The sequence below is a fragment of the Ictalurus punctatus genome, chromosome 2, assembly GCF_001660625.3.
Source record: "Ictalurus punctatus breed USDA103 chromosome 2, Coco_2.0, whole genome shotgun sequence".
NCBI classification, from domain to species: Eukaryota; Metazoa; Chordata; class Actinopteri; order Siluriformes; family Ictaluridae; genus Ictalurus; species Ictalurus punctatus.
In genome coordinates this window covers 28,057,191-28,069,846 of record NC_030417.2, presented here as the reverse complement: position 1 = coordinate 28,069,846, position 12,656 = coordinate 28,057,191, and the positions used below count along the sequence as shown (strand labels likewise).

General features: G+C 38.1%; 1 protein-coding gene across 4 annotated transcripts in view; it reads right to left on the bottom strand.

Annotated features, from left to right (window-relative positions):
- ttyh2l (tweety homolog 2, like) overlaps positions 1-10,370 on the bottom strand; it is a 49,798-nt gene extending 39,428 nt beyond the window's left edge. For 2 of the 4 annotated variants that reach the window (XR_008393311.1, XM_017490065.3), the window contains exon 1: positions 9,962-10,357. Coding sequence is in view for 3 of the 4 variants with exons in the window: in XM_017490065.3 (XP_017345554.1) it covers positions 9,962-10,090 (129 nt within the window). In the remaining variant the exon portion in view is untranslated. Of the gene's footprint in view, positions 1-9,961 lie in introns of all 4 variants that reach the window. The other 2 variants (XM_047149710.2, XM_053674923.1) reach the window with 2 other exon arrangements.
- Positions 10,371-12,656: the final 2,286 nt, after the last annotated feature.

Sequence of the window (12,656 nt, the reverse complement as noted above, 5' to 3'; positions counted from 1 at the left end):
TGTGTGTGTGTGTGTGTGTGTGTGTGTGTGTGTGTGTTTTAAGGATGACTAAAGAGCACTTTCACAATATTATGGAAACCTATATGCATTGAGGCAAACGAGAAATGACCAGAAGATCACTCAAAACAGAGAGTCATGTGATAACATGAGCAAAGTAAAATAGTTCTACGGTCTTGTGACCTCTGAGTTACTGCACCCTGAAGGAGAGGTGCACAAAAGACAGAGCGATGAAGCAAATTCTGAAAATAAGCGAAGAGAAACCTCTGATTAGGGGCCTGCAGCCACAGTATCCATTCGATCAGACTAAACTATAAAACAATTACCGAGTGATAGCACATCTGAATGGAAGTCTTTTATACCGGGCTGTGAATTCCTCTAATGTCAATTACATCACACTCCTGCTATTACACCAGCACATAGCAGCACTAATAAAGCAGCTCAGGCTGCATGATAGAAATTTTTTTTGTTGTTTTTTTTTTTTTAAACTCTGCTGATATTGGAAATGGAGTCGCTTGCAAAATTATTCCAACACCTTGATATTTTGAGAGTTTTGCAAATGGCATGCACATTTTGAACAAATAATATTTTCTTACTTACCTGGTTAAGCTTTTTTTGTTTGTATCCATATTAAATGCATTCTAATAAATGCAACATGTTTTTAGTTTTTGTCAAAGTATGTGACAAGCTGATTGACAAGCTGCTATCAATATTCAACAAGAGGCATCATAATTGCCTGATGATTTTAGTCATTATATCAAGCAGGGCATGATGCATTTTTGGATCAAAATAACTATCACAAAGGGGTACGATGGATGTATCACTGGGACTCAAACTAAAGGGGCTTTCACACTGGCAGTCTAGTCCGAAACAGAGCGTGGTTTGCATGAAAATTTGATAAGGTGACAGCTGTCCTGTGGACCAGGAAGCGCACTGCGGTACCAAACCCGAGACTGCCTGTAGGAAATGGTCTGAGTTTGGTTGCGCTGGAACTGTGCCGCGATTCCCGTGAATGTGAACGCCACTCGTACTCGGGTTCGCACTTGTTCAGGAAGTAAAGTAACCTGCGCATGTTTTTTAGCCGATGACGACATCATTTGTCCACAAAATACGTGTACCATGAGAGGCAGGGGAACGTCGGGGGACATAGAAGAGGTCCACTGCTGCTCATAATAGGGTTGACATGATACCATTAACCTATCGTACGATACCATATCAGCTGAAGTATCATGATACCAAGTAGTATCACTATACCATGCAACATTGCGTTAAATCATAATTCAAATCTATGAAATTACCCAAGTTTACAGAAATACATTGATATAAATGAAAACAGACAAACCAGATTTTCCTCTCAATACATTATTAATGGGAATGAATAACTTGCTATTGGAAAAACTAATGAACAATCATACAAGCAACTAATTAAATATGCCACATATTTCATCTTTTGTTTCCTAGAGCAATGAAATCATACAAATGGAAATTGTCCTCAGAGTACTAAGAATGAACACAACATCAGGAATAAATAACTGAATTTGGAAATGAACTCACTCACGATCAAATACGGCTAATTTGTCAGGCTTCGCACAGATGCTTCATAATGAAATTCCAGGACTTTCAGGGACCTTTCAAGCACTATTTATTTATTTAATTGTTTGTTTGTTTTCAAGGACCATACAAGCGATGTCATTCAAATATATTCGTTATATATATATATATATATATATATATATATATATATATATATATATATATATATACATACACACACACACACACACACACACACACACACATCTCACAACCAATTTACATATGGTGCCTTTTTGCCATGTCTTTGCATGGCTGGACTAAATTTCCATTTCCCAGGCATTGCTTCGTCTTCACCATAATGTCAGTGTGACTGACAAGAGCACTGCTGCCAACGACTTTCAATGGAAAATTGCTAGACGTCGCTAGATGATTCCACCCGCTAATTAACATATTCATTATGTCATCATGTCGTATTGGTCTCTTGCATTATGCTTAGTGTCAGGCCTTTACTTCTGTTTGACAACAGCTGTGCTGTGATTTCGGCTATATGTAAAATGATCACTCAGAGAGAAAGTTAGAAGTGAATGATTGTGCTGCTCCTCTCTGCCCCTCACTGAACAGAGTAGTCGCAGAGAGAGGTGTGTCTGCAGCGGGAAAGCCTGACCTCGCGCTCTCGGGGCAGCACTGGCCACTCTCTTCTACGGAATGTAGTTAACGTTTGCCCAAATAGTTGCTAGATTTGTCACTAGGTGCTTTTGGGAGGGGAAAAAAAGGGGTCTGAGAAGTGGACCGGAGCTGTCTCTGTCACAATGAGTGAGTAAATGGGCATTTTCAATGCTTGTGCTATTTTCTTAAAGCCACTTGCCATTCTGTGAAGCTCAACAACCTTTTGCTGCACATCACAGCTATATTCCGTGGTATTACCCATTGTTATTAATGACTAAGTGAATTTGGCCTATGTGTTACCTCATATTTATACCCCTGTGAAACAGGATGTCATGGCTGAACACTTTCCTGTCCCTAGTCACCCGGGTGTACTAAAAAAAAAAAGTAAAATATCACTGGGAATATACTTCAAATATACTTCTCATATGAATTCATAGGGGTGCCAATAATTGTTGCACACCTATATTTAACAAATAATTTTTTTGATAAACCTGTGTTTTGTTTGCATTTTTTTGTATCCATGCGAGCATGGATATCAAACAATTGTAGAGGGCACTGTAAGTCTGAAACCAGATCAATGCTGTTGGGGGGGTTGGGGGGGTCAGGGATATTTATGGGAGCCGGGAACAATCACACTCGAATTCAGACCGCAGTAAATGTGCCCAGTGTGAAACCCACCTTAGAGAGCTATCCACAGAACCACAGAAGCACAGTCTATGTACCTAAATCCTTTAAATTAGCAGTTATCAAACCACTGATTAAAAAACTTGACATTGACTCTTGCCAGCTGTCAAAATATAGGTCTGTAGGGACTGTCGAGCCTCCCCTTTATCTCCAAGATCTATAAAAGTTTGTAGCACAGCAGCTAGGCTCAGTACAGACCCAGTGCAGTTTAAAATGGTAAATGACCTACTACAGGCCTCTGCTCACGGTTGCCTCCATGCTGGTGTTGTTTGATCATAGTGCAATTTCTAATAACATAGATGACAATACTCTTCTACACAGACTAAATCATTATCGCTTTTTAAACGTAATGCCGACTTCTCTGTGTATAAAATTATTCCTCTTTTTTTTTACAATAATATAATTTTCATTTTGACATTATAGGATACAGTTATGGATGAGTAATAATTTAAAATCCAACTATCCAGTGTCACTCAGAAGAGGACTTGTTCCCTTTTCAGTCAGGTTCTTCTCAAGGTTTCCTCCTCATGTTGTTTCAGGGAGTTTTTCCTTGCCGCTGTCAGAGGTGCCTTCTTCATTAGGGATCTAAATCTTCACTATATTGCCCAAGGTTTGTGCACACCTCATTATCATACCCATATGTGCTTGTTGAACATCCTGTTCCAGATTTAGTCCCTCTTTGCTGTTATAATAACATTCACTCTTATGAGAAGGCTTCCACTAGATTTTGGCACATGGCTGTGGGGATTCGTGCTCATTCAGCTGCAAGAGCATTAGCAAGGTCAGAAGGCCTAGGGTCTGCATTCCAGTTCATCCCAAAGATGTTCAGTGGCGTTGAGGTCAGGTCTCTGTGCAGGCCACTCGAGGTCTTCCACGCCAACCTTGTCTTCATGGAGCTCGCTTTGTGCACAGGGGTAGTGTCATGCTGGAACAGGTTTGGGCCTCTTACTTCCAGTGAAGGGAAATTGAAATGCTTTAGGGAACTAGTTTAGGGAAGACCCAAATCCAGTATGGGTGTGAAGGTCAGGTATCCACAGTATCTACACTATTTACATCTATAGTATATCTGGATTTCTGTAAAGCTGATTTGTAACCATTTCCATTGTTAAAAGTAGAAATAAAATTGAACTGAAATGAATAGCATGAAGAAAAACAAATCCAACGATGCAGGATATTTACAAAGTAACATTTTCAAAGCCCACGATGTGGTCCTAGACTGGAAAACATGACTGTGCAGCTGGATATCTGAGACAAACAAACATGCACCCTGACACCTCTATTGAGCTATTTACCCTATTGTTATCAGAGGCCAGGTTTATTGTCTCCGAAGACATGCTGTGTGTAAATCACAATAAACATAACACACACTGTTGCGTTTTAAGATGCCTCACTGGAGACATCCGTTCTTAACAAAAACAGTGCATGGCTATAACTTGTTAACATGTGGGAATGAGATCATTGACCACAATGACTTTACCTTCCTTGTTCCTATTTTTTTTTACTAAGCTGTGAGCTCACATTTAATTTTAGTAACAACCGAGGTTTCATACCTTATTTACACTCACCTGTCTCTTTAGTACAAACTAGATTAGTTTGAGCTGACAGGAAGACTATAGTAGCTCATACAACTATGCTTTATAAGAGTGGTGAGCTGAAAAGCATCTCAGAATGCACAACATGCCAAATCTTGGGGCAGATGAGCTACACCAGCAGAAGACCCATCCGATTCTACTCCTGTCAGCTATGGTGGCCACAGATTCACTGAAACTGGACATCTGAATACTGCAAACACATCCAGTCTTCATGCAATGAACCATGTTTTTCCATGGTTTTCATTACATTACATTACAGATGCCCTTGTCCAGAGCGGCTTACCTATAAAATTTTCAAATTTATACAACTGAGCAAGTTTGAGGATTGATTGAGGATTGAGCATTGATTGTTCTAGGACCCAGCAGTGACAGCTTGGCAGTGCTGGGATTTAAACTCATGACCTTCCAATCAGTCTTAACCAGTGAACTACCAATGACCAGGCTCTCCAGTTTCCTCCATTTCCTCAAAGCTCACAGGTGTACAATGGGCTAAACTGACCCTAGGAAATTGCCACTACAACCCTGACCAGGATAAAAGGGCTAGTGAAAATGAATGAATGGATATGGTTTTAATCTGTCATGTTCATGCAGAAATCGTCGCTGGACTACATTTCCCACTAGCCCCAGCAGTTCACATGCCTCAATCAGCCTCACCTGTGTCAGACCCTGTTTTTCTACCTCTTATTGTCTAGCTTCTGTTGTGTTTGTGTGTTGCCGAGTGTACCTTAGTTCAACTCTCAGTATATGTATTTTTGCCTTGTGTCTCCTGATCTGGTTTATGTTTTCGAGTTTTGCATTTCCTTAATGAAAATCTGCACTTGCATCCGCCTCTGTTACGTGGCATCATCCAAAGCTGAATCTCCAAACAGTCCTTAAAAAAAATTCAAATAAAATAAACATCATGTTTAAACGAGAGAGTCTGAAACGAAAATGAAAACAATTATGAGATTAAGAGGTAAATAAAAATGAAAGACTTTCTCTTCTCTTGTGATGTTCATTTCCGTTATTTAGTTTGGTAATTAATACAAATAAATGTTACATGTAGACACTCACTGAAGTGGAACTGAAGTCATGCTGCAAGACAGTTTGGTAAAGATTAAATCAATTTGTTTGAGGAATCAAAAAGGAAAAAAATCCTACACACTAACAGTACTTGCACACGTATCAAAAATAAAGCTTTATTCACAACGTCTTGGTTCCATGACCTTCATCAGGCATATACAAACAATCTACTCAACACAATCTCATTTACAATCAACACATGACCAATCACTGAAATGATCCATCGTTACCAATCACAATCAGTGACGTAATACATCATTGTAACCACAACGTCACATAAAAGGATTACATCAAAAATTTACATATTATATAGTCATAAACAAATAAACATAACTCTATAGCATCACATTAAACAATGCTTCATCGTTCATGCCCATAGGTGATAAAGTCTGAAGAGTAACAATCCCAAATAACTCATGTCTGTAACAACATTTTTACATCACCCGTCTCGGTGCCACATTCACTTTATCATTACCAAAAAAGCTTAAGGAAGAAACATCATGACTCAAAGAAAGAAAATGGACCATGACAGGATAATTAACATCCTTTCTTCTAATAGAACTCTTATGTTCACTAATTCTTTGTTTTAGATGGCGTGAGGTTTTCCCAACATAACCGAGACCACAAGGGCAAATGGATCAGATAGACATCATGAGTGGAAGCACAAGTAATGAACGACTTAATTCTATATTGTTTACCAGTTCTTGGATGACATAAAAAGGGATGCTTTGAATGTATTACTGCACTGAGCACAATTACCACATCGATCATTTCCATTCTGTATAGGACTAAGTAATCTCTGAGATGGGACTATAGATATCACTCTGAAACCGGGCATGTGCTAAACAATCTCTCAAATTTTTTAGCCTGTTTGCATACAATAAGCGGAGGGTGTTGAAAAAGAGCCCTTAACTCGGGATCAGAAGACAACAAGTGCCAGTGCTTTTAAAAAATGTACCTTATCAAATAAGACTTGGATTAAAAAGTAATAAAAGTAAAATAATGTTTTCTTTTAAAACTTTTTTGTCTTCTTTTTCAACAACTCAGAACGAGTCTTTTGAAAGGATGTATTAAATTCGGACGGGTAACCCCTATCTCAAAATTTATTTTTCATGATTTTCCATTTCTCGATGAAGTCTAAATCAGATTGTTTGTATATGCCCGATGAAGGTCATGAGACCGAAACGTTGTGAATAAAGCTATTTTTAATACATGTACAAGTACTGTTAGAGTGCAGGAGTTTTTCCTTGTTGATTTTTGACTTGGTTGTGTCTTTTGTGTCTATCTGTCACCTGCAGGTGTGCGAAATAGTTTGTTGGTTGAGTGTTTGAGGAATAAAAGTAACTTGTTTTGCTCCCTCCCTTCTGTGTATATTGTAGAAATGTATTAAAATATCAGACTGACAATAACATCACATTCAAGTGTAAGGACAAGGGGTTTGTATTCAAACCTGCTGTCTGCCAAAAGTGGAATCGATTGTAGTATAATACAGCATAAATCAACAAGTTGCTCTACAAAAGGACTAATGCTATCGGATTTCTTTCACAGCTTCGGTGTGCTGTTGCGGGAGCAATTTTGAGCTCCAACACAGTGTTAACTGCACTTACAGTCCGATCGCGCCTTTCTCTTCAAGGATCTACTTTACTGACATGCTTACAAGAATCAGCAACTCTTGAGTGTATGTGAGTGGGGAAGGGGTATGATGACAACACATTAAAACCTATCTAAACAACACCGTTACAGGGAGATCTGGGTGAAAATGCACACACAAACACCAACAAAAACACAGAGAGACAGTATATAGAGGAAGGGCATAACAAAGATTAAAAACCACCCAAAGACCTGTGGTTATAAACCTTAGCGTCAACTACAGGGTGTCTCAAAAGTCTCTATAGAAAGGGGAAATTAACACAATTTTTCTCAGAGCTGCTGTTAGAGAAAATTAATCAACACTTTCTGACCAAACAGAACTGTGGTATATGAATATATGTATCAAGTTAAAGCAAATAGACTTGTGCATGTTTATAAGTAAATGTGTCTGGTGACTGCCCATGTACAGTGTATAAGCTTTAAGGAAAAGGCTTAAAATGGCTTAATGTAAAGCAGCAGCCTACTGTATAAGATGGATTAGTGGAAAGCTTCATGCATGTACAGTAAAGCTCTGCTTTATAGTCAGATTCAGTTCTCATTCTTCTTGGAAGCAGACCGTTTTCTGTGATAAATTACTTCTCAGAGAAATTGGACGTTGCTAGGTAGCTGTACTGCAGTAATGCAACATTAAATTAACTTCAATATATAATTTGTCCAAAAATAGAATTTACACCCTGCATACTATTTTCTCTAACCTTAACCATACGTGATGAACTACAACACGTTTGGTGAAGTCTGCACTTGTTTTGCATGGGAGACTAATGTAATAAACAAGTAGTGGAAGATTTTGGGTGACAGACTTGCTCTGGTGCGACATTAAAGATGCAAATACTGAACACCAAAAATATCATAGCCAATCTATACTTTTGATGCACACTAACCATCACAATCATATTTGCTTTTTGAACAGTTCCTTCCAGAGTTTGTGCCTCCAAAACCCCTAACCCACCAACCCACCTGCTGATATAATAACCTCCAATCTTTACGGAAGGCTTTGTGCGTTATTTTGGAGCATGGCTGTGTGAATTTGTGCCCATTCAGCCACAAGAGCATTAGTGAGGTCAGGCACTGATGTCAGGTGAGGAGGCCGGCACACAGCCAGTGTTCCAGTTCTTCCCAAAGGTGTTCAGTGGGGTTGAGGTCAGGGCTCTGTGCAGGCCACTCGAGTTCTTCCACACCAACTTTCACAAACCATGTCTTCATGGAGCTCGCTTTGTGTACAGAGGTATTATCGTGCTGGAACAGGTTTGGTCTCAAGCTCTTAGTTGCAGTGGAGGAAAGCTGTAATACTACAACATACAAAGCCACTCTACACAACTGTGTGCTTCCAACTTTCAGCAACAGTTTGGGGAAGAACCACACATGAACCACGTATAGGCGTGACGGTCAGGTATTCACATACCTCTGGCCATATAGTGTGTGGATTTTCCTTTAAATATTTTGTCTATTCAGTATTATCTGCTCTTTGTCAACTGACACGGTTTATGACCTGTGATGTAGTGGTTCGTGCTTGTTGTTTTCGTACAGCAATGCTTAGTTATTTGGAATGCCTTCTTTTTTTATTTCTGTCCCAGATACTGAAGAGGATGACTCAATGTTTATTCCCATATAAACATAAATATGGCCTGGGGTTAGGGTTAACAGCTTGCGCAGATCTAGGACCAACCTCTTACTTTTCTTCTTAAGGCAAGACACTACACGTAGAAATTTTTGGTCACATTTATTTCCTTCCGATTTTTTATAAACTGCTTCTATAACATTTCTCAAACTGTAGTAATAAAAGTACTCCACTGTAGTAATAAAAAACTACAGTGATCATTTGCCTGTTTGTGTACAGTGCATTGTCCTGAAGCAGACTTGAAGCTGCGCCCACTTGGCTCAACTACATCATGTCTTATATCCCTGAAAAGCTTATTTCCTGATATTTATATGTCAATTTAAGTGCCATTATGATATACATGCATTCATAATCATCGGTGTAACACATTAAACCACCTTGTATTTTTTTAAAACCTGTTTTATATATATATATATATATATATATATATATATATATATATATATATATATTCAAAACCAAAAATCTTTCTAGATGACCTAAATACATGAAATGTTGTCTCCGTTCCTATTCCATAATGATTCCCCAAAATGTTGATTATGGTTGGATTTACATGACATTTTATACTGTTCTGTTAGTTGAACAACGAAGAAAAGATTTTCCAGCAAACTTTTCTGTGTCCTCGCACTAAGTAAGATATTCTAATTCCAACTTCATACAAAAATACTAGACATTTTATGAAGCATGCAAATGTATGCATATTTAATTAGACAAAGCTTCATTTGCATAAACGTTCCAAAAATAAATAAATAAATACTTGCAAGAATTTAAGAGAGAAAATAAAATGTGCATCTGTAATGGATGTGAATGTAAATGAACAGGGGAGCTACAGAACTCCTTTTGCTTCGAGATGTCCATGTTTTCCAATATCTAAAATACCCAAGTAAATGAAATTATTTCTGTGTCCTTACTTTCAAACAAAAAAATAAAAAAAATAGTAAGAACACACGTGAAGCTATTTTTATTTTACAGATAAAAAAAAAAAGTTGGCCTGAAAGCCCAGTTACTGAGGCAGGCAGGCAGTCACGCGCTCTCTCCTGAGACCCAGTGAAACCAGAACGTGCTTCATTTTACTGAAAAATAACCACTTAGCTAAATTCTGTCACATTCACCATACTTTTAATTAATGTGTGAAGTAAATAGATATTAAACTGACCTGGTGGTAGTTTACTTCCCCCGGTTTAAAGGCACTATCAACTGCTTGGAAATGGAAATTAACGTGTGGGAAGTTGTGAAGCCAGTAAGTCCACCACGGGGCGACGTAGTCTTGTCGAGCGGACGCCATCCTGACTAAACAAATCCTCACTCTACACTTTTAAACGAGTTCAAAACGAACACAACGGGGAGGTATATGCTCTCGGGTGTATCAAAGTCGTGGGAAACGCTGCCTAAACGCATTTCCTCTTTTTAACATAATACTTAGAGCAGCTAGACTCGGGCGACATCCGTTATCCCATGGCTCCTCAGAGCGCTTGTTGTTTAATGACTCGACTCGGCGCTCAGTGAACTTGGCTCAGGACCACCTGCCTGCTCCGCGCGCGTGCCGTGGCCGATGCTAACGCGCATGCGCAAGAGGAAGAGCCTGTCGGACAACTCTTTAGCGTTATTATTGAAATGTTCATGTTAATGCTTTGGTCCTATCCATGTCGTACGGTGTCATATCTGTGATTCTGCGCCACTCTGCTTTTATTATTATTATTATTATTATTATTATTATTATTAAGGTTTTATTTTCATGCAAGGAAATTATTTTGAAGAATGTTTGAAGCAGGACTGTTTTGCCAGTTATTTAGATAGATTTTATAAACTCCTACATTCATTTCTAAGCAAAATAATGATGTTTTGCTTGTTAGAAGGTAGAGTAAGAAATTCATTAAACAATTTCTTTAAATTAAGAGCAAAGCTAATAAGCTAATTGGGAGCCGAAAGAGTCGAGTCATATTGAACTGAGACAAATAATCTGACTCACTGAAAAGTGTGTGTGTGTGTGTGTGTGTGTGTGTGTGTGTGTGTGTGTGTGTTGTAATGGCCCTAGTGTATGTTGCTTTAAGACCCACGTTTGGGGTTTTTCCAGGCCCTGCACTCAATGTGACTGTGAGTTAAGCGAGTTAGTCTACACCATTTTGTTCTTTGTTTGTAAAATATAGATTAATCTTTTAACGGTAACCTGTGTCGTGAGGTAACCTATGTGTGTGTGTGTGTATGTGTGTGTGCCATCCAAGGTTTATTCATACCTCACACCTAGTATTCAGGACAATAGGCTCTTGAACCCCCATGACCATGACCAAGATAAAGCAGTTACTAAATATGTATAAATGAATCAATAAATAAATATCTGTGTTATCCCATTAGGCATTGCCTTTATTATTCAATACATTCTAACACTCAAGGGACTTGGTCAGAGTACCAACTGTAATGATTTTTATTAACATGAGTGTCATATGATTTATAAATTATGCATGAATTACATAAGAATAATTACTCTATCAGAGATGCAATTTGATGCCAGAGTAGGGGTAGCAAAGATGATTTCAAGGATGGCGATTAACTCCATGCACCATCTTTATGGCTTTACCACTGTTCAGACATTTTTTATTTTTTTCAATTTGAATGAACACATAAAGTGTTCAGTACAATCATGCAGTGCTTATCTAAGCACAGCTGGGCTTTTATAAATATTCTAGGAGTTCATAAAACATTATGTTGTTTTTTTTTTTTTTTTAATGTAGAGCATAGCCAAGCAGGAAGTCTAGCATATTAGAAATACACTGCAAGTTTTAAAGGACGCTGTGTGAGATTGCATCGCAAAAGACCGATTTATTGTATCCAGGTCACGTCGAGTCTCAACGGATCAGGGTATTAGGCCATATCAAAATCCATCCCGTACGCTGCCTCACAGATATGGAGCTCTTATTGCTAGAGGGACTGAAATGCTGCCTTTAGGCAGGTTATCAAAGAACAGAGTATGCATAAATAAATGAACTGACCTTCATATAAAATGAACAGGACATTGATCATGTTATTTAAAATCCATTTGACCTCTATGAGGTCACCCATATAACCTTTCCTTGCACTCATTCTTATCTTACACTTGTCACACGGTTTGCATTCATGGAGGCTGCTCCTTTGTGCAGCGTTCCTGTTTTTGTCTAGCATGGCGTCCCATGGTCCTGAAGACACAACTGTCTATTTCACCCCACTGTACAAAGATACAGTAATAACACATATTTACTTGAGTATTTGTAGTATAAACTGCACATCCAGTCCAATTCTTCTCTTCATTCTCTTTCCAGTCATGCTGTTTTCTTTTAAAAATGAACCTATGCAAGATTATAATTCATCCCAACTCACATGCTGGCGTAATTACAGGTAATTAGTTACATCAGGGGTGTCACTTTGAGCATCATGGCCCAACATGCACCAGACGTTTTGTTTCTGTGCAATTAAGTAATTATATATATATATATATATATATATATATATATATATATATATATATATATATATATATATATATATATTTATATATATATATATATATATATAACATCATTTTAGGTAGGAAGGTACTATAGTGCATTAACATTACAGCTATAACCAAGAAAGGTTGTGAGATTAATAATTAATAATCCAGTGAAAGCCAAAATGTGTGCCCACCTCCAGAATGGAGCTGAAATCTCCCACAGGTTCTGAGTACAGTCATGCTGAGTGACAGATGAGCTTGGAAGTGAAAGAAATCCCAGGCATCTGGAGTCAAAGTAATGAGATTTGAGCACAGGTAAACAAAAGCTAATAATACAAAATTACAACCAATAGAGTGGGAAAATCAAAGCCTGTAAAATCGACCCAGT